At 32.9% G+C, this 23,682-nt stretch overlaps 2 protein-coding genes across 4 annotated transcripts; both read right to left on the bottom strand.

Moving 5' to 3' along the window:
* Window positions 1-1,457: 1,457 nt before the first annotated feature.
* On the bottom strand, window positions 1,458-8,791 carry LOC126737442 (troponin C-like). 2 transcript variants are annotated; one of them, XM_050442348.1, is made up of 4 exons: window positions 8,653-8,791; window positions 8,325-8,599; window positions 1,836-1,984; window positions 1,458-1,782 (listed from the first exon to the last, which is right to left on the bottom strand). In XM_050442348.1, the coding sequence occupies exons 1-4, from the start codon at window positions 8,656-8,658 to the stop codon at window positions 1,754-1,756; spliced, it is 459 nt and encodes a 152-aa protein (XP_050298305.1). In that variant the 5' UTR covers window positions 8,659-8,791; the 3' UTR covers window positions 1,458-1,753. The 2 variants fall into 2 exon arrangements, with proteins under 2 accessions (XP_050298305.1, XP_050298306.1); XM_050442349.1 differs by having other exon boundaries at window positions 8,325-8,609; window positions 8,653-8,742.
* A 9,147-nt stretch (window positions 8,792-17,938) lies between these two features.
* LOC126737441 (troponin C-like) lies at window positions 17,939-21,809 on the bottom strand. Of its 2 annotated transcripts, none has more exons than XM_050442346.1 (4): window positions 21,653-21,809; window positions 18,361-18,635; window positions 18,153-18,301; window positions 17,939-18,091 (listed from the first exon to the last, which is right to left on the bottom strand). In XM_050442346.1, exons 1-4 carry the CDS (start codon window positions 21,716-21,718, stop codon window positions 18,063-18,065), a joined length of 519 nt encoding a protein of 172 aa, XP_050298303.1. In that variant the 5' UTR covers window positions 21,719-21,809; the 3' UTR covers window positions 17,939-18,062. The 2 variants fall into 2 exon arrangements, with proteins under 2 accessions (XP_050298303.1, XP_050298304.1); XM_050442347.1 differs by lacking the exon at window positions 21,653-21,809 and adding an exon at window positions 18,743-18,896.
* Window positions 21,810-23,682: the final 1,873 nt, after the last annotated feature.

The raw sequence follows: 23,682 nt of genomic DNA, 5'->3' as shown, positions 1-23,682 counted from the left end.
TTTCGTTTTTGATCTATTAAATTTATTAGCTTATTTCGGGATATCAAAAAAAGTTGGTTCCGTATAAAAACAAACCTTTTTTTTTAAATGAAAGTTTAAGAGAATTTTTGAAGATTTTTGACAAATTTCATAGTTTAGTTTAAATAAATTTTACCTAACAAAAAATTTAAACGAAATGCATACAAAAAAAACTGAAAGATCCGTAGCCATTGCTATTTCTCGTAAGGTGGCACCCATCTCATGTATAACAATAATTCTAGTACGAATTTCCATGATACTCTCCCTCTGTCCAGGCAATCTTGGCATTATGAAAAAATATTACATAAAACACTTTAAAAAATAAAAAAAATTAAACACGTAAATAGACTCGAGACACTTATAAACACAAAAGACAGTACAATACTACTTACCATCAAATTTATTTATAATTACCACCTTATACATTTTACCTGCATCCCCGTGCCGCCAATTAATATGGAAAAACCCGCCTTAAAAATAGATCTTAAAATTTACAATGGTACCTTACACACAATGTTATAATGGGATCGATCGCATAAGCTGCCCCCGCATCAGCCCCCGTTACTTATTTTCGAAAAATGCCGCTACACTTTCTTCATTCATACAGTGTAGCCAAATTGTGCTTAAATTACGTGTAAATGGGTAAAGAGCCACGGAGCGAGGGACATTTTCAATTTTGTTGACTGTACGTTATTGAATGTTATACCTATATTTAATCTCGGGAATGCTACTTGTTAGGTCTCCGGTTATTTCCATAATTTCTAAAAAAAATATTAAAAAACATTTTTAATATTTATAAGGGAAAAATTAATCGATCGTCGAATTCAGCAATGATGCCAGAGAAAAACAAACCACCAGGTGGTTTGTTTTTCTCTGATGATGCCATCAATTTATCTTGTGGTCAGTTTATCATGAAATTCAAATATGCAATCGGTCATACCACATGTTAGATAAAAAGGGACGTTTCATCATCAGGCAACATTACAAACAGTTCACTTAATGGTTTGACCAGTAGTGGCGTGGATATGATCACACACCTTCACATTTATTCTTTTTGCTATGTTGTATGTAAAAAATACTTATTTTAATAGAAATTAAGCTTGCACTCTTGTAAAAACATTAAATAATTTTAATTTCTATCAACATTATTTACCGCTAACAAGCCTAAGTCTGAATTTGTATTAACATCGTTGCCTAATACTGCTTTCCTGCTTTCACGAAGTTCATCATCATAAAACGATGTGTATTTTTATAAAAATAAATAACTTTAGAATAGTACAAACTTTATTTCATTATATAAAAAATATTGTAGGTCTACATACTATAAATTAACAGCAAAACATGTTTTATTGCATGTTATATAAATAAAGCAATATGGGTATAGCAAAAGAAATGTCTTTAAAAAAAATCTCGAGTTTACACCGAAACCCCATTTAGTCTGAAGGTTTTTTGCTTTATTGGAAGATAATAAATCTTGATGAACATTCTAACACGCTTTTAAAGAAAATTTTCTCAATAAAAACCAATAGGGTAAAATACTATTTTTGTAGGTCAAGATTATATGACAATATACACTTACTTTTTACTGTTTCAATTATCAACAAATTAATATAATATTATTCTTAAAAATACAATATTTAAGAGTGCAAATTCCACTTTTGTAATTATTATAGAGAGAAAATGCATAAAATACCAATAAAACTACCAATATAAATGGTCTTGGGAGTGCTATTTTTTAGTCTCCGGTCATCATTTCCATAAATTCTAAAAAAAATAGGTAATCAAAACACTTTTAAAGGGGAAAAATAAAATTTTACCATCAAAATCGACTGTTCCGGAACCGTCAGTGTCGATTTCAGCAATAATACCATCAAGTTCTCTTGTGGTCAGTTTATCATCTAAGGCCCTTAAAATTTCTTTCAGTGTACCAGTCGTAATATAGCCATTACCTTCCTTATCATACAACCTATTAAATAAAAGGAGGGACGTTTTACTGTGACTGTGACAAAGTTGCAAGCACTTCATTTAATTGAATCGGTGAGTTCGAAAACCGTACAAGTCCAAAATTTGACATTTGTAAGTAAGATAGCCATTTTGTTTAAAATTTGTCTTTTCATCGATTGAGCTTAAAAACCATACTAGATTGTGGCTAGTCGTTAACGTAGCACGGCTGCTAGTGAGGAGAAAAACCGTACATGTCCATGTCGTACGGTTTTTCATCTCAACAACAAAACAGTGGCCAGTTGCTTATTTGCACGCCCAGCGTTCACTTCGTTTATCATAAAAAATAGCTTAGTAGCAGCGTTTTATTAACAATTTAAAGTAAAATTATGTCATCCAGTGATAATGAAGAAGTTAGTGAACCTAGTAGTGCCAGCAGAAAAAGGAAAAGGAATGTTGATAGTTGGAAATATAATGCAATAAAAACAGCACGTTTGCAAGGTCAGGCATATGTTTCTAAAATGGGTAAACATGTCAATGCAAAGACTGTAGGCCCTGTGTGTAGGTAAGTTAATAAGTTTAACACTTTGACTAGCAGTAATTCGGAAGAACGCATTATACGTATATCGTTTGATAACCTAGTGGACTTAATTTTTTTTTATCTTAATTTATTTATTTATTTTAATTTTTTTATTTATATTTATTTATATTATATTTTTGTATAGGAATTTGGGTTAGTATGGTTAGATTTTTTAGCGCATAATAAGTACACTTAATGTACTTATAATGCGCTTACACCCGAAGTACTGCTAGTCAGGGATAAGTCAGGCTAGTATATTTTAGCAACAAGTTGGGCTTCAATCAAAATAGCTGTTTTATTTTTTAGTTGTACAAAGAAATGCATGGAACAGTTTACTGAGGAAGAAACAAAAAGTGTGTTAACTACTCTACTCAGCCGTACAACAAAAAATGAACAAGATACTTATTTACAAGGACTAGTGGAAGCTAGCTAGAGGTATCGGGTAGATACTTCTCTCTCGTTCCCAAGGGAGAATAGATCTACTTCAGGGCTTGGCATCCCTGCCCACGCGAAGCACTTGATGTTCTCCACCTCCCGACTTGGAGGCATCACGGAATACCCATAATCCTTACCTACACCACATATCCTTTCCTATCCCAACCATGAAGGAAGGCAAGGGGAAACCACCTTCATTATTTTTCCCAAGAGAACATCATGACTATGTTCAATGCGAAAATTTCCGGAGGTTTAAATAGCTCCCTATTCGAATCTCCGGGAGGAGCGGTCTTGGACAACGTCATACGAGAAGGAATTAATACCCGCTACATTACACGAATCGGCTCATGGAACATCCAAAGGCTTCTCCAGGCAAGAAAACTGTATCATCGAAAAAGAAGCCCGCGCAAACAAAATAGACCTGCTAGGCATGTCGGAAACAAACTGGAAAGATCCGGGCATTACACCACAGACTCAGAAAACACAGTATACTTTTCAGGAAATGATACAGAAAGCCGCAATGGAGTTGCTTTCTTACTGCCCAGATCAACCGCCAAAACTGTCTTAGGATACAATGCCGTGAACGATCGCATTATAACAATAAAGATCAAATCGTAACCTTTCAACGTCAACGTTATACAAGCCTATGCCCCAACTAGTGACTTCTTGGACGAAGCTATTGAGGCGTTTTATGAGCAGCTGAATGCTACCATAAATGAACTCCCTAAAAATGAGATTCTCAAACACATTATTTGCACATCATTAAAGACGCCTATACAAATAGACATCACCAGGAGATAGATAAAGATATCAAATTGACTACATTATGGTCAGATCTCGCTGGAAATCCTCCGTCGTTAAGTGCAAGACATACCCTGGAGCTGTCTGTGGTTCAGATCATAATTTATTACTAATGAAATTCAGGCTTCGTCTAAAAAGAATCTACCACCAACGCAACAGGATCAACATGACGGAAACAGCCAAACGGCAATTTCAAGAAGAAATACAAAACAAATTGGAGGCCGAAAAACATGACATAATGAATAAACAAGACCCAGACCAAGAATGGGAAGCATTGAGAAATGTTATTAAGACGACAGCAGATCACCTTCAACTAACACATAACCCCATAAATCGGCCAAACAAACCCTGGATCACACAAGCGACCCTAGAAACAATCAACAAACGAAAAGAAATGAAAAGGAAGGGCACCCTAACGAGAGAAGACTGCGACCTATACAAGAGGTTAAATAAAAAGATACAGACAATGCAGACAGGATAAAAACAACTACATTAAAAAAATATGCAGGGATATAGAGGAACATCAACTCACCCATGACACCAGAGGCTTGTATCAAAAAGTAAGGGAAATAACACGCAAATTCAAACCAAAGACTTTCACAATTGAAGACAAGGACGGAAAGATAGTATGGGAAGATGAAAAAGTGATCAAACGATGGAGACAATATTGTGAGGAATTATACACCGAAGAAAACAAAATAGCGATTGAATAACAGAAAGAAAACACACTATTTGAAATGGAGCCCAATATTCTTATGTCTGAAATTAAAGAAGCTATAAAAAACCTAAAGCTAAACAAATCCCCAGGAACAGACGGAGTTCGTGCTGAGCTCATAAAAGTACTTGGAAACCCGGGAATCAAAATCCTACATGATATATGTAATAAGATCTGGCAAAGTGGTCAATGGCCTAAAGACTGGACAACGTCTGCATTTATACCTATTCACAAAAAGGGATCCACCAAAAAATGCGAAAATTATCGAACGATATCTCTAATCACACATGCCAGCAAAATCCTGCTTAAAATAATAGATAGACGATTGCAAAACTACTTTGAGAGTCAAATCCCTCCAGAACAAGCAGGCTTCGTTAAGGAAGAGGGACTAGGGACCAAATATTCAACATCCGCCAATTGATCGAGAAAGCGCGGGAGTTCAATACCCCCATGCTCTTGTGCTTTATAGATTACAAAACGGCTTTCGACTGTGTTCGATGGAGTAGTGTCTGGAACGTATTGAAAGAAATGGGAGTCCCTCCGCATTTCATATCTCTAATAACCAACCTATATGAAAATAACAATGCCATAGTTAGTCTCGACAATAAAACATCAAACATTTTCAAAGCACATAGAGGCGTCCGTCAAGGATGTATTCTATCACCGAGACTCTTCAATGCCTACGGTGAATTCATAATGAGACAAGCCCTGGAAAATTTTGAAGGAGGTGTGTCAATCAATGGTAGAAAGATATGTAATCTCAGATACGCGGACGACACTACACTAATAACAAGAGATGAAGATGAGATGGTTAAACTTATTGATCAGGTCGCTAATGAAAGCCGAGCTCTAGGCCTCGAAATAAATCTAGACAAGACCAAGTTAATGGTCATTGACAGGAGTAACACAATACAGTTAAGAAATCTGCAAAATAGAATTGAAGTAGTAGATGAATTCATCTACTTAGGGTCCCTAATAAACAGCAAGGGAGGGTGTGAAATAGAAATAAGAAGGCGGATAGCATTAGCGAGGACAGCAATGTCAAACTTATCCAAGATATGGAAAGACAGATCCATAACCAGAAACACGAAAAGGGCCCTGGTAAACACCCTAGTGGTTTCGATATTTTCGTATGGTTCCGAATCCTGGACAATAAAGTCGAGCGACAGGCACCGAATAGATGCTTTTGAAATGTGGTGCTGGCGGAGGATGCTTTGCATACCCTGGACTACACACCGGACCAATGTGTCGATATTAAACGAATTAGAAATCACCGATCGATTGTCCTCCAGCTGCCGACGCCGCATTTTGGGTTACTTCGGACACATCACCAGGAGAGACCAAGACAATCTAGAAAAACTTATCATGCAGGGCAAAGTAGAAGGTAAAAGATCAAGAGAAAGATCCCGATTATGGTGGATAGACCAAATTAAAGAAATTACAGGGCAAGCCTTGCAGACAAATATAAGAGTAGCAGAAGATCGACAACAGTGGAGACAATCGACCCATCAGTGTTCATAGACATAACGTCACAACTCTTCAGGAATGAAGATATGACTAAGAAGAAGAAAGTGGAAGCTAAACAAATCGAGAGAAATCGCGTGAGAAGTGCGGAAAACAAGCAAGAAAGAAAATCGAACTTTTCGTACCTACTTTGTCTTAAAAAACTCAAATAGAATTTCCGTATGCAAACAGGCATTTATAAGTCTTCATGCCATATCGCACTGGCAAGTTCAGCGCCTGAATACCCTACTTTTGGCAGGTAAATCACCAAACGATCTTAGAGGTAGGCGTTTCCGGTCAAAGTTTCACATTATTCCTCCAAAACCGTACGTTATTTAGATACATCTTTGACTATAAAGAAAATGCATAGCCTTTTTGTCGAAAAATATCCAGAGTCGGAAAACTTAGAAGTATTTCAACGAAAACTTCAATTTGAAGTTCGGAAGACCCCAAATTGATGTATGTTCGAAATGCGAAAGACATGGAACGAGGCGTAAAGATGTTAACCTTAACGATAACGCAAAGAGAGTGGTTGCAGCTGAACTAATAGTTCATAAAAGGTGGACGAAAAAGTTTTATAACAAAATTAAAGAAGTGCAAACCCTTTGTACTGAACGACCAGAAGTGATGGGACTAGTCTTTGATTATATGCAAAACATGCCACTCCCGTATATTCCAGTCCAGGAAATATTTTATTTTGGGCAGCTCTGGGTATTCGCATTCCAAATACACAACCTTAAGGATAATACTGCCAATTTTTATACTTACCATGAAGGTCAAGGTCAAAAGGGACCTAATGAAGTGTGTACATTTCTTAATGATTACATAATGAAACATATACCCCCTGAAATCACTGAACTGCATTTATTTTCCGATGGATGTGCAGGGCAGAGCCGAAACCAAACAATGGTTCGTTTCCTTTTAGCATTACAGGCAACCAAGAGATTTAACAAAATTTATCATTATTTTCCAGTAAAAGGCCATTCGTTTTTGCCGTGTGACCGGGATTTTGGCTGTGCAAAACGAAATTTTAAAAAACATGATCTAATTTACACTCCAGAAGAATATGAGGACTTAATATTGACCTCCAGGAACAAGCAGCCATTTACTGTGAAGCAGATCCGATACACTGATATTACTAATTTTAAGAACTGGTGGCCTGATTACTATAAAAAAACATTTAGTACTCGAGGTACCGGTGCTAAGAAGGAAACGTTTGCTGTGTCAAACTATAGGCAGTTCCTGTATGAAAGTTCAAATCCAGGATATGTTACAACGTGGGAATATATAGATGGTTTACACTCCCAAACTTTTAAATTGCTCAAAGAACCTAAGAACAGCCCACCTCTGCCCAATAATAAGGCATATAAAGAACCTGTTCCGATTAATGAAAAAAAAATTCTGAACATCAAGAAGGTAATGACTTATACCCAAGGTGAAGCATTGGAATTTTATTACCACATCACTTCATGGAAAACTACAAACGCTGAAAATGATGATTAAAATGATTGAGATATTAGTTTTCAAGTTGTATTGAATAAATATACAAAAAATCAATAAATGTTTACCTATATCTTTTTATATACAGAATTGAGTTAAAAAATCGTACAAGTCCATCCCCCCTTTTGATCTGTCATTGGTAGTTCATTTTTTTTTCTGAAAAACTACCCTTGAAAACACATTGCCAACCATGAGATCTACAACTTTTCTATGCATGCCGATAGTCTATGCTAAGTAGTTTTAGCTTTAAAAGGTTTTTATTGATTTTCTCGAAACGCGGATTTTGGACATGTATGGTTTTCAAACTCACCGATTCAATTATTTTGCAAGCAGTAACGTATAGATTATTTTCACATCTTCAGTTGTCCTTTATGTAATCTTATAGGTAAAAAATTATGATTATTCTTTTTAAGGAAAATATATCTGGATTTAAGAGGATTTACTCATAACGCATAAATGAGTATAGCCAAAGCTGATAAAATACTATAAAAAATGCTGTTGAAGTATTCATAATCAGACAATGTCAATAATAATCATTGTTGACAAGCTTTCAAAAAATTTGACCCATTATAGTTCAAGTCGAAGAGTTATTATGTGAATTTACGAAGTTTCTGCTACTGCCTGAATTTATCATGATATTCTTCAAGAAAATGTGTTGCAGAGTCCATAATTTTTCCAGTAAAATTACAAGCATAACATGCAGAAAAATAAATAATTTTTTTTAAGCTAATATGCTTACTTTGATAAATTTAACCTATGACAGATTTTTTATAAAGTTTCAACTACTTCTACATTACTAACAGGCGTTTGTTTATTTTTCCAAAAGCCTACCTGAAAGCTTCTTTCAACTCCTGCTGGGTAGACTCGGCATCGTCTTCCTCAAGAAAATGTATGGCAATATCACAAAACCCATCGAAATTCACCTTTCCGGCATGATCAGGATCATTTTTTCTGATTAAATTGTTTAATTCGCCCTCATCGAACAGCTGACCCATGGTATTCAAGATTGTGGCGATCTTCACTGTCTCTATGAAGCCAGTTTTGCCGGTATCGAACATTTGGAACGCCTTGCGGATGATAGCCATCTTTTGTTCGTCATCAGAAGCCTGGAAATATCTGTTTTTTGTTTATTGATTTGGAAGGATATTAGGAATCTTACCATCATAAATGTTTAAGGATTATTGGTGCACTAAAGTAGGAATATAACTTAGGTGCCTGTTGCAATATTATGAGAAGGCACTGCAAGTAAATGTCTGTCAACTAATTAATATATACTAGGTTGGATCGCCTAGTTGTTTTCTTGAGCGCGGGCTAAATTTGTCAAATTTGTCCTCAAACGACTAGAAAATTCAGAAATCGTACAGTCGGTAGAACTTGCTCAACTGAGGCATACGGAAAACAAATGTTTAATTAGTTAAAAAAAATTGCTGACATTGTAATTACAATAAAACTTATTGAATATTATTAAACTTTCTTTGAGGTTCTATAAAATTTTCTAGACTTTCAGGGCATGTTTGAGTTTATCTTAAAATAGGTAAGAAGCTCTTTATTTATAATTTTTTTAATTTTTTTAATTTTCGTCATTCTTAACTCAGATTCATAGTTATTCATGGAAGATTAACTCGAACGAATCTGAAAGGCTGAAGAAAGACAAATTTCATGCTTACAATCACATCTGAAAAATATACAGGGTTTTAGAGTATAACTGGTAGTCCAGGTACGCCCTTAATTTTATAATATTTTTTGAAGTATTCATTTCTTATTTTAATCATTTCAGTTATTTCAATTGGGTGATTTTGATTTTAGGATATTTTTAGGATTGTTTTAAGAATTTTCTCAAGAATTTTAGGTTATTGTTGGCATTATTTCAAAAATGTAAGTAAGAAACCCTTTGAAGTTCTAATAGATCATTTTTTAATTATTTTCTGAATATAGCGTAGATTTTTGCTTTTAAAGCCGAAGTGTAGTCTGGTAAACAGATTACAATCAATTTTTTATTAAGAATTTGTCTAAAACACTGGCTAATCTTTCGTTTACAAAACTTGATAAGTGAATTAATTTAAAGAAGTACTATATTGTTTTCTAAAGGAATCGAACACATTCCCAATTCTTTCCGATACCTGGAAGCAACGCTGTTATTTCCATTTTCCATCATTATTTTACAAGTTTTTTTTTACATTTACTTACTTCGAAATCTCGAAAACATTTAATTTATCATAAAAAAAAATTTAATTTAAATTAGACGAAATATTAAAATAATTAAAAACGCATTCTATGGAATCAATTTTTAATTTGTCATACACTGATGGATCCATCTATAGCTGCTTTATTTTTAGACGTAAAGTTTGAAGCAGATTATCGGGAGTAAACTTATTGATAACAAAATTGAGTGTGCTTCATATTCTACTTTAGGAAAACAGAGTGCTATTTTCCATATGCCTTATTTATGTTATTTCACATAATAACAGCACTAAAAATTCAATTCAATTTGCAGATGCACAGGGTATCCAAATTTGAACACTTTTCTAGCTTATCTCGATTGCTATAGAAGATAGAGCCTTGTTATTTTCGCATTGCTGTATTACTTTTTTATAAAACGAAATATGCAATTGTTAAAAATTTGATAGCTGTCATAGTTTTTAATCTACAGAGTAATTTTGAAAATTTTGCAACTTGGAATTTTCCTTCTATGTTTATTATTATTTTAAATATAAAAAAATGGTTTTGAAGATGTTTTTTTTATAGAATACGATTATATAATTTATTTTATTATAATATTTTAGGATTTTAAGATAAAAAATAAATTTGCTAAAAAACTGTTTTTTTTAACATTCTGCGTAGTTTTTAATAGAAAAATCCGCTTAATTTTGTCCTATTTAAAAATATGTAACTATAGATTTATTTTCGGAAATGAGTAAATAACAGACAATTTTCATAAAATAATTACCGATTATTTAAATTTTAATAGTAGTCCATGGTCATGATTTCATTCATTGAAAACAATTCCGCATTGTTTTTAAGGAGGCCACGACAGAATGACAGATAATTACAAAAAAGTCAATTTAAAAATATAATTGTGTCTTTCTAGTTACGCATTGCGATTTGCATTTATTCAGATTCAGAATAATCTCACAAAGAAATTACGACAATTCTGAAAAATAGGATATGCTGAATAGTGAAAGATATGAAGGAAAGATAATTCAGGAGGCAGACTAACATTTTAACAGGTCCCTACAAAGTTTTTATCTATTAATGTTTTGGCATGCATAGCTAGCGTTTACATGCACTTACAGTTTACTGCATTTACATCTTGTAGAGTAATTTAATTTGAAATAGGCGTAAAGAAAAGCAAACAGCATCTCCCGATCTTTTCATTTTAAACTTTTTGTGGGGATACCTATAAAATAAAGTTTATATCATGCGGTATAGAAATTCTGAACAATTACAGCAATCAATAATAACAGCTATAATATACAGTATTTGCATGCATCCTGTAGATTAAAAACTGTGACAGCTGTTAAATGTTTGACAACGGTATCTTTCGTTGAATAAAAAAAACAGCATAGTAATACGCACGCGTCTATCTTCTATAACCACCGAGATAACCTACAAAACTGTCCAAATTAAGACACCCTGTGTACATCTGCAACCCAATTGAATGTTTAGTGCTGTCATTATGTAAAATGGCATATGTAAGACATAGCGAAAATAGTACTACTACTAATTTACCTAAAGTAGAACATAAACAGTTTCTTCCAGGGGCCAAAGTAAGTTTTCTTCCTACCATCCGATTTTGATTAACTGCAGTGCCGTATTTCCCATTACGCCAATTATGCTCAGGCGTAAGGCGGCAAAACTTGAGAGGCGGCAAATTTTATAGCTATTTATATATCAAGGGCATTGTAAGGACGATAATACCCGGAAGGTGGAAATAGTAGCCCGTACATACCTACCTACAGAAATTTATCAAGTGACTTGCAGTGATTATTTAAGTTTGACTTTGATGTTTCTGTCAGTTAGTCAGTTGGCATTTTTTGTTTAAATATTTGCTTAAAATGGAAGAAATTCCACAAAATATAAGAGAAAAGGCCATAAAAGCGACCAAAAATCTTTTGCCAGTTAAATCAAGCCAACAGTATGATCGGGAGTATGGCATATTTGGTATTTGGAAAGATCCCAACGCAATTGTTCAAATAACCGAAACCGTTCTAATGGCATATTTTCAGGAACTGGTAAGTTATTGATTTTATTTTAAAAGGTATATATGTTTAACAAATTTTTATATTTTTAGTCGGAAAAATACAGTCCGAACTTTCTCTGTACCAAGTATTCTACCTTAAGGTCTACGTTAATGGTCTATAAAAATATAGACATCTCGCAATACCATCGTCTCATATCTTTTTTAAAAGTTAAGTCGAAAGGATATATCCTGAAGAAGTCTAAAGTTTTGGAAGGAGAACAAATAATAAAATTTATTAAGAAGGCTCCTGATGATATCTACTTGGTACACAAAGTCATATTGGTAATGGGTACTTTTGGAGGTTTAAGACGAGATGAGTTGGTCAAAATGACCATTGATGATATTGAAGATAGAGGAACGGTTTTGGTTATAAAGGTACCAGAAACTAAAACTTCAACTTCAAAAAGTTTGAAGAAAATTTCAAATCATTGAAGAAAATTTAGGCGCCTTAAATTTAATAAAAAAGTACGCAGCATTAAGACCAGCTGGAATAAAGGAGCGAAGATTCTTTCTTACCTATAGAAAGATTCGCTGGAAAAAATACCATAGGAAGCGTCCCAACATTGATCGCAAAATTTTTAAAACTGGATAATGCAGAAGCTTATACCGGCCACTGTTTGCGTCGCACATCGTCAACTTTACTTGTTGAGGCAGGTGCTTCGTTTGCAATGCTAAAACAACATGGGAAAAGGAAAAGCTCTTCAATAGCTGAAGGATATATAGAAGAAAGTATTTCATCCAAAAATAAAGTAGCCAAAATGATTGCCAATACAGTTAATTCCGAGGTTAATTTCGTATCGACTATTGAAAATTCTTTAATAGACAATTTACAAACTATACAAAATAGCGTTAATGCTGCCACCTCTACCATCACAAAAAACACCGACCATTCTATAGTGAGATCAGCTACGTTTTCCGGGACATTTCAAAATTGTAATTTTTATTTTGGAAATAAAGTTTAATTTTTAGTATTTAAAGAAACATAATAATAATAATAATAATATGACTTTTATTTTCCCATATAATACAAAGATATAAACTTATTGCTAAGGTCTATTACGGCGCAGTCTAGCTTATAGCTACTCTACTGAACCCTATACCTTAAGCTAAAACTAACTACATAACAATTTTAAATAGGTACTATAATTTATATTAAAAAAAAGCAAATTATATGTAAATTCGTGAGTTTAGTATTTCATATCAATAAGTACTACACCCTAAACATTATTGCAATCAGATTAGCCACTATAAAACATCATAATATACTACATCAAATATTTAATGTAAGACCTAATTTTTCTTTTAAAAGACACCGGCAAATGTTTCAAATTATTTGGAATCCTGTTGTAAAGCTTCGCTATATTATAAATAAAAGATCTCTCAAAGATAGACGTGGAGTGACGTGGTATGGTTATAGAGCCTTTGTCGCGAAGATCTAAGTTATGTATTTCAGTGCGAAACTTAATTTTTTTGTATAAATATTCTGGACATTTCCTTGCTATTATTTTATAAACTAAAACTATTGAGTGATAAATACGCCTCTCATCCATTCTAAGCCAGTTCAACTCTCTTAATTTAGCCGATACTCCCTGTTCCCTGCCCCGCAGACCCCCAATTAACCTTACGCAATGATTCTGTATTAGTTGGATACGGTATTTATCTCTTTTTAGCAAACATGGTCCATATACATCTGCAAAATTAAAATGGGAAAGCACTAAAGAGTCACAGAGCATCCTTTTCATTGAAGTTGTTAATAAGTGTCTTTGCTTAAATATAAGTTTTAAATTGATAAAGGCTTTCTTTATACACATATTAATGTGTTGAGTGAACCTTAAACTGCTATCTAAAATTAGGCCCAAATTCTTCAAAATCGGTGACAATAAGACTTTCGTCATTTAACGTTAATTTAATATTAGGTAATTGTGAATTTTGTGCCCTGTTTCTACCAAAAAGTAAGACTTGAGATTTAGAAGGCTTGAGCTCTAAGCAATGTTTCTGTGAGATTGAAAGAAGCGTACTTAAATCTTCATTTCATTGATTTATGGTTTGTAGCAATTGGTGTAACTTACAGGATTTATACATTTGTGTATCATCTGCGTAAAAATGAAGAAGTGCAAATCTAATGTATTTGGCCATCTGTGAAGTATACAATGTAAACAGAAGAGGTCCCAAAATGGATCCCTGTGGAACGCCAAATAAAAGCTGTTTTGCATTGGACAATTTACCATTCAATTTTACCCTTTGACTTCTACCTTGTAAATAACTAGCAATTAAGGTGCATGAATGTATATTAAAACCCAGATATTTTAAAATTGCCAAAAGAAGAGTGTGATTTATCCTGTCAAACGCTATTGAATAGTCTAGAAGAATAAAGACAGTTAGTTCGTCATTTTCGATAGCTTGAATAATATCATCTGTGACCTTCAAAAGCGCCGTCGAGCAACTGTATCCTGGTCGAAATCCAGACTGTACTTCCGGTAGTAAATTACATTTTTGTACATATTCCCTTATCTGGATATTAAGAATTCTTTCTAAGACCTTAGAAATAGTAGGAAGTATACTAACCGGGCGTAAGTCCTTCAATTCTACAGGATTATTTACTTTAGGAAGAGGTGTTACCAAAGAGCATTTCCATTTATCAGGAAAAGATGATTTTTCTATACTATAGTTTACTAAATGTGTTATTACAGGGAGAATTATAGGACAGCAAAGTAGCAACATATCAATACCAATATCATCATCTCCAATGGCTTTTGATTTAATTTGAAAAAGAGCATCTTTAACTTCTTGATCCGTAGCTAATCTGAAATGAAAAACATTGGCCTTTGATAATGTATTATTAAGGTAAAAATTTAACAAATCCGCATCAGGATTAACTTGTGCTATATTAACAAAATAGTTGTTAATACCCTCTGCAGACCAACGCCCCGGAATCGCACTATCTTTTGATGACCCATACATATCTAAGTCACGCATCAATTTCCAATTTTCACTAGATCCGTTAATTCTGATTTGATTTTCAAAAATTTTTTGTATAAAATGGATGTTTATTCTTTATTATGAGAGAAATAAAATTGGATAAGCAATAAAATTTCCGGGCATTATCATAATGCCCGCTTATAATGCCCTAGGTGTGATAGCAGGTATTATTGCTACCATAACATATTCCGTTTCTAAGGTATTATAAATCAATAATAGATAGGTAAAACATGAAAGAATATCTATTTTATTATTTTTATTATAATATATATATATATATATATATATATATATATATATATATATATTTATATCATATATATATATATATATGTATATATATCCAATATCTATATTTATATATATATATAAATATAGATATTGGATGCGAGCCCTTTTTATACGCCGTCGCCGCGTGCCCGATTTTCTGTAGGTTTATCGTTTTTTAATTCCTATTTTTGTGCTGTGTGAAGCAAGTTTTGCGAAAATTTAGTTTTTCTAAACTTAACTATCATGAGTGACGAACGAAAGCTATTACGTGGGGCGCAGTACAAAGCCATTGCTGAAAAAAAACGAAGGCAGGTTCAGGCTGTTTTAGACAAAACAAGAAAAATTAAAGACTTTTTTTAAAATAAACCTTCAACCTCTAGTGAGCATAATTCCAACCTCGTTGCTTGCTCTCCTGAGATGCCTGCCGATTGTGCCGATACTAATTTACCTATACCAACTGAAAATTTGGATGAAACGATCGAAAGTTATGCAGGTAAATATTTGCAGGTAAAGGTTATGATATTAGGTAAATAGGTATATTCAATATTTAGTGGCATCTATACGAATTAATTTTGATGTGGTGGGACCGAAACAATTTTAAAAAATGGACTATAGCGCAAAATGATTATTTCTAAATTAGTATTTAGTACATATATACAACAGTAAAAATAAAAAAACCCTTGTAAATATTTGCGAAATTCCCGCCAAAATGTTCGCTCGTCTGGTTATGATATGGTTATGATAAGAAGTGAGTGATAAATATGAATGACTGAATAGACGACCGCATTAAAGGTGCGTACACATTGGTAAATGTAGTTCGTTAAAAAAAACACTTTAAATGTGATAATTGGGTAAAAATGATTGTAAAATAATATTTATGTATTCTGTGTTAATTATGAGTTTATAGTAAATATATTCTAAAAAATAAACAATCTAAAGAGTCTCACTTTCCTCGGAGGGAAGGGACGTCCCCTTTACATATGCCACTGGGTATATTAGCATTACTAAGCTGTTAATAATCCTTTTATATAGGTAGCTAATAGTATGGAATATGGATATTGTATAAAAGCAATTATTAAAAAATAAAAATGTATTGTGCTGAAACTTTTACCTAAATTTGATATTGGTAAAAATATTTATTATGTTTTATAGCAAACCTGTCTATGCCAGTGCTGGTAGTTTTAAATAAAATTTAATGAAAATATACGTAAAATATTTTTGTTTTTAAACGTCAGTGTAAATTTGAAAAAATCAAAAAACCAGAAACTTGTCAAAATACTGACGCAGATTTTTCAGTCACAAAAACTGTTACTGGGAACAAAACGAGGTGTCTGACAAAAAACGTTTTTACTCGAAAACCGGCTAATGGAGAAGTGCAACAACGAAAATACTTAATTTATTCGGTTTCCAAGAAAAGTCTGTTTTGTATTCCATGTCGGCTTTTTGGAGGTACTTCAAAAATGGCTACTGATGGTATAAACGATTGGAGTAATGTAAATAAAATTTTAAATTTGCATGAAAACTCCAAAGAACACCACAGGTGTCAAATAACTTTACTGCGGCATCAGCAGAAGAAAAATCAAGTTAATTATCTATTATTATTAGATATGTTACGAACGGAAATCCAGTAGAGGGTTTTATTGGGTTCTTGCCAAATGTGGGACATAAGGCCGAAGATATGGAAAATGCCATTCTTTCCAAGTTGGAATTGCACAATTTGGATTTAAATCATTGTAGAGGTCAGTCTTACGACAATGCCAGTAACATGTCTGGTTGCTACGGTGGTTTACAAGCTTAGAAGCCTAAATCGTAACCCACAAGCGGGTCACGTCCATGTGCTGCGCACTCTTTGAATATGGTTGGTGTCTGCTCGGCAGAATGTACTACGGAATCATTGAAATTTTTTGATACCTTGCAGAACCTCGATACCTTTTTCTCGGCATCTACTTGTCGCTGGAAAATACTATTTACCAATTTAAAACCTGGAGCTAATGTATCTAAACGGGTAGATGTAACAAGGTGGTCCGCTCGGCATGATGCTCTGATCAGTTTGCAAGAAAATGGGAGCGATAACCTAAGCGCTTTTACAGCAATTGAAGAAGCCACTTATTTTTATACTATAATTTTTTTTATATACTATATTTGTATATACTATAATTTTTTTATTATAGTATTCTAAGACCGTTTTGACTCAGCCTTGATCTGTACTACAATCAATGGTATTTTCAGTGACGTTTTTGGAGTTAAAATAGGGCGTAGCATGGAATTTTTTTCCGTAATTTTCATTTTTTTTCTCATAATTTTTTATTTAGGGTGACATCTGACATATGGCGTAAGGCGGAATATTTGTAAATCCTGCACTAATTAACTGGGAAAGATTTCACCACTTAAGAGGTAACTATATTAGACCTTTTGCCTATACTAACAATAAGAGGAGGATAAATAGAAGGAAATAGTTCAACTTTAATAATTCTACCATTTTGCTGTAAAAGAAATTCATACATAATTTATTAATAATCTCTGGAGTGCGAGCAAGTTATTCCGATCGGACAAAATTATTTTTTCATATTTTTTTTTGTTGTGTGCGGAAAACCGTGCTGTCACTTTGTCGGATCATTAGCGACTCTAATCAGCAAAAGATTGATTTACTCTCGTAAACAAGCTCGTATTAATTATGGATCTAAGTGTCTAAAAATATCTCGTTCTTACCGAAAAAACTGCATATGTAATATTTCAAAAAACAGTTCTATTTTTCAGTGTAAAATAAAAAATAAAAAGATAATTTAGAACTTTGAAAATTTTGGGCAGCTTGACAACCTCGCATTTACATAAGATTTATCACATCTAACTTGACTTCTGATTATTTAACTATTATAAAGGGAATGCTCAAGTAGTGGTTTATCAATGCAACGTTGGCAAGTTTAGCTTTTTTCCGAATTTCTTATAAAAACCCATATTTTCTAAAAATAACTTTTGTTTATTTATATTCTGATTATTATACAGATTGTCTTTTTTAAGCATAAAGAAATAAATAACAGGCTTAACAATAATACAAAACAACAATAGAATTTTGAACTTTTCTAGTCTCCAGTCATCATTTCCATAAATTCTGAAACAAACATATTTTAAAATTAATTATTTTGATTATTATTAACATTTTGTATACTCACCATCAAAGTCAACAGTTCCAGATCCATCAGTATCAATCTCAGCAATGATACCATCAAGATCCCTGCTGGTCAGATTGTCATCGAGGGCAGCTAAGATTTCTTTTAGTGTACCTGTGGTGATGTAACCGTTGCCTTCCCTGTCGTACAGCCTGAAATATTAGAAAAAATCAATTAGGCATTCCATGTATCACAATAAAGAAGAATTTACCGGAAAGCTTCCTTAAGTTCTTGTTGGGTGTTGGCGTCATCATCTTCCTCGAGAAAATGTGAAGCAATTTCAGCAAATCCGTCAAAATTCACCTTTCCAGAATGGTCTGGATCGTTCTTCCTGATCAGGTTGTTCAGTTCACCCTCATCGAACAGCTGACCCATAGTATTCAAGATGGTGGCGATCTTCGTGGTCTCGATGAACCCAGACTTGCTCGTGTCGAACATTTGGAACGCTTTGCGGATGACCGCCATTTTTTGATCATCGTCGGACGCCTAAGTTGAGAGAAAAAATACAATTATTTCATAAAACACTAGTTTTCACTTTCAAGATTTTCACCAAAATCCCTGACTATATACGTGAACAGAAACAACAAACGTACCATTTTGACTAATTATGAATGTCAACTTAACGTGCGCGTTAAATCGGACACTAAAACAAATTTTGTCAAGTGGAACATTTATAGTTATCCCTTCCAAATTTACGCTGAAAAAAAATGTGGTGAAAATGTATTTTCAGTTCTAACCGACTACACAAATTATCTATACCGCCTAATAATGAACTGATTTTTGGTATTTTTGGAAGTTCTACAAGGTGACACAAGTTAAAATTAAATAAGCTATGCTCTTTATATTTTATTTCCTTAACTTGTAAGTAATAAAACTTAATTGTTTTGTATTACTTATAAATTAGGAAAATAACATATCAATAAATTAATGAGGACAACAAACTCAATCAATACCAGAAGAGCCAGCTAATATAGATAGTGATCCCAAAGAAGGAACAAGTAAATAAGTCAGAGGAGAAATAAGCCTGGAAGAACTAGGAATCGGACGGAAAATAATATCAAAAAAAATAAAATTATAAAGGGGCAATAATAGTAGAGTTATGTAAAGAACAAATTAATCAGTTTGTGAAATAATGAAATTGCTCTACTGTTTATTACATCTGGAAAAAGGTTAATAGTAGAAGATTGAATTGAGACAAATAAACACACATTGTTACCTCTAGCCAGAATGACTTGGATGTAATATTTAATGTGGGTTCTTAACCTTGCTGATCATATTAGTACCAAACTTAAAGAAGCCTTAAAAGCCTTTGGGTATGTTTCTGGAAGCACTAAAAATTTTAACCAAAATGTATGCGTTAAGTTGAAAGTGTTGTTTTGCCAAGATTACAAGATGGATATGATCTCCGCAAATTTCTTAAATACTTATATTTTAAAAAGTGTGGTTGCTACTCAAAAATAGGTGTTGATAATTGGACTCTGGTACATATGTTTGAGTGTTGATCTATGAAAAACAGAAGGATTAAAAACTTGCATCATTTTTTTTTAATAATTAGAAACCAGATTAGGATTATTCCAGGATTTTATTTGAAATTTATTAAATTAATTTCTCATTTAATGCTAGAAGTACTAGATCAAGAAAAAGTTTCTACCTAGATTTCCCTCGCATTAATAGTTTTAAGGCTACATACATATAAAATGTGTTCCGTATTGAATAAATTTGCCTGGTGAATATCAATATCAATATTCACCAAATTTTTCTAAATTATTTTAAAATTTAGGTCTTTTAATTTTGTAATATTACTTATTATTATTTCTCATAATGTGTACATAATGTAAGTTGCAAAAATCCGACTGTGTTTTTATACCGATTTTAAGTTTCTCTTATACTTTAAATTTGGTATTAATAATTGGCCTAAATGCTGTTGATACTGTAACAAGTATATAAACACTTGCCTAGTAAATAAATTAATAAAACAAAAGATCAATAAGAGGCCAATTAACTAAAGAAGAAGAATTTTAGCCTGGAAAATAAATAGTAAGAAAAAAGTCTATTGTAGAGCGAAAATATTGTTAATTAGAGGACAAATTAGTATAAGTCACTAAACGGGTAAGCTAAGGAAGAAAAGATAGAATTACCGAGTAGAGAAAGGTCTCAATTTTAAAAGAACAAATAGATAATAGAATAGTTGATTAAAGAAAATATTGATGAGCCTAGAGAAGGATTAACATTAGATGTACTAATGTACGACTGTACTAAATTAGAAGTACAACTGTACTAAAGAAGAATATAAAGAAAGCACATTAAAAAAAATAGTTTGGAAAATAAATAAAAAAGAGTCCCCTCATAAAACACAAAGTGAATGTGCAGAAATAAATTCAATAAAAGAGTCTACCAAAAACGTAAATTACCGATCTCGAAAGATCAACAAAAGAGGATTTGAGTAACGAAGAAAGTAGTGAAGAACCAAGTAGTACCAAGAAACGTAAAACTGAATCTGGAAGAGCGACAATATCAAAAGAAAGTTTTAGGGCCAAGGAGTACTTAAAGAAAATGGAGTGGGTAAGTATCCAATTACAGTATAAACAATAGAAAAATAGGCGACTAATGAAGAAATTGGTGAGCCCGGAAAAGTACCAACAGTACAAGAGAAAAAAGAAGTGAGTGCATAGAAGTAACATAAGTAAAAAAATCTTTTAAAGAATAAATGGTGTGAGAATAGTAAGGTCTAAATTATTTGTTTATCTTATAAATTCCAAGTTCTTGGTAACCATTTTTTTCCTTCAATATTAAAAATGATTCTATACATTGACTCTATGAGCCAACTGGTTTTCATAAAGAAATTTTGATCACAGGATTTTCAAAGCAATGTGTGACTTATTGATTTAAATCCCCTTCATTGGAAAACTAGTAGCAAACCATTTTAGTTGTCCACCGTGTAAGAGCGCGAAATAGAATCGTTATTTTAGGATCAACAAGGTAATATTGATAGACTGTTGGACTGTCAAATTTCAGGCGGTATGTAAAAATGACTCAGGAAACGTAAATGCATCGGTTTTCATTAAATTATGGCGGCTTTGTTACTTAGTCGGCATTTTTTGGCAAGCGTATCTAAACAGCGGGTTCCCGCATAGAAAATATATGGAAATTCGCATAATTTACTGTGTTATCGTTGTTTTGATTTTCGGCACATCCATGCAGTTAAAATTGAAATATTTCTACGTAAATTAGATCGTTTACTTAGAAAGTGAGGTATAAATTATATAAATGAATTTGTGGATATTTATTTTATTTCGTCAGTGTGGATACTGATTGAAATCTTGCATAATGTTTAAATAATAAAGATAATGTATAAATGAAAATAATATTGTAGTTCTCACAACATTCTTTCTAACCAATCTGCAGCCAATGATTTGTACTTGTAACTAGAAAGTTTTTTCTTTTTCTGCCTAAGGATATTAGAGAAAACTTATTCCCATATTAATTTTAGAATCATTACTTACGAAAATCGAATGTCTTCTTGGAGGGTCTAATACAAAATCAAGCCAATTAGGTGCGTCGTCACTCATAGCAAATTATTATTATCACTAAATAAAAAAAAACTTTACTGCGTAACAGCCCAATAATAAATAGTTTTCGCTTCCCCCAAGCCAAACTTAAAGGAAATAAATTTCGATTCAAATTTTTCGTTTTATATTTATTACTTTCAGTGCATTTTTTTACGAAAATTTGATTAGAATTTTTTGAATCAGGCAAGTGCCAATTTATATTGGGGTCATATCAAGCATATAGTGCTATAATTCGCTTAGAATTATTTCATAATTATTTAGGCAATAAAAGAGAAAACTGACACATGGAGAAGAAAAATAAATATTTCTTATTGGCAACTTTTTGTCTCTTCTTTTCTTTCATTTGAATGGTAGAGATGATGATCGACTGCCTGAAAAACCGGCATTAACACCCTGGAGAAAATGTGAAAAAACTTTTGTTGCCTTGGCAGCTACAAAAGTCCCTTTAACCTGTCTGGAAAGTTAAAAAAAGTTGCTTTAACTGCCTAAAAAACTGTCTTCAGCTCCCTGAAAGAAATGGCAGGTTACTTGCATTGACAGCAAAACATATTCTTTCACCCTGTGTGAAAAACTGAATTGATCATAGAATTTTATATGTTAGCTTTCTCGGAATTGAGTGGCGTGAAGTATTACTGGAGATGTTAATAATGCCTTGCAGCTCTTTTTTCTCTCTCTTTTGTTTTCCGCAGCAGTAATAAAATTCTTGATGAAATGAAAATCATAGTGTGTGGCAAAAATTTAAACCTAATTATCTTCCAAGACATTGCTCTGTCATATAGGGATATTACAGATCAACGTTCCTTTGTCCCAGTGCTTGACGACTTAAAGACGACTTAAATTTGAAACCGCAGTTTCAAAGTTTTGGAACCTAATGCACACAAGGATACCATAAACTATGCTTGAACAAAAAGAAAAATTGTTAACTAGCCCTCACGTCACGATATTGCCAATGCATTTGCCGATTTCTTTCAAATTTCTTACACTACTACTAGATCACCACAAAATAATATTATTAAAACTCAAAATCCACATGTAGAACCCATAATTTTGCCCAATTTATCAACAATTATGTTCTATTCAGCCCTGACAAAACACCAGCCTTTTTCTTATGTGTGTTTTTGTTAAACCCCTAACAATTCTCTTTAATCTGGCACTAAAATAAGAATATTTTTCTGATTTATTATAATAATCAACAACTTTTCTAAATGTTTTAAACGTGTTCTTCATTCATCTTATGTCTTTCAGTGAAAGGTTACATCAATTTATAAATGGCAAATCTACCACAAGCCTACAGATTTAGCAAGCTGTATGCTTAACTGTAACTTATTTGTCTTACAGGACATATATCGGAGTCAATAAATGTCAGTTCACAAGTTGACATTGCCTATACCGCTTTCTCGAAGATACCGACTAGACCTTGGTATTCTTCTCAATATTCTGGACCAAAACTACGGTTTTTCTTGCCGCTTAATAAACTTTTTTAGCCCTATTGGTTGCCTTCAACACATGGAATGTTATGGTGTATAACTCACTGTTAATAGTTTGTGATATGCGGATGATACAAAATGATATTGTGGCATCAAGAATATTTTAGATTATATAAAACTGTAAAATAATATTACATTCCTCGATTCATGGTGCAAAAATAACAATCTGCCTTTAATTAAGTTAAGTATTAAGTCGTTTCTGTTTCTCTGAAGAACAGCCTAATAACTATGACTATACTATAGAATATGAGGCTGTATCGAGAGCAACGACATTCAGAGATTTAGGGGTGACGTTCGATAGCGCTCTTTCTTTCAGCTACATATTCAGGACATTATAATTCGAAGTTACCGAATGCTGCATTTTAATAAAATCTGGGCACAGACCTTTAATAATATCTTAAGTCTGAAAATCTTGTATTTCTCTTATGTGAGATCAACGCTGGAGTCTACAGTGTGACTACACTGTAGAATCACCAT

Source organism: Anthonomus grandis, chromosome 6, assembly GCF_022605725.1.
Source record: "Anthonomus grandis grandis chromosome 6, icAntGran1.3, whole genome shotgun sequence".
Lineage (NCBI taxonomy): Eukaryota > Metazoa > Arthropoda > Insecta > Coleoptera > Curculionidae > Anthonomus > Anthonomus grandis.
The sequence above is the reverse complement of the archived record's forward strand: the minus strand, read 5'-3'. Positions and strand labels throughout refer to the sequence as shown.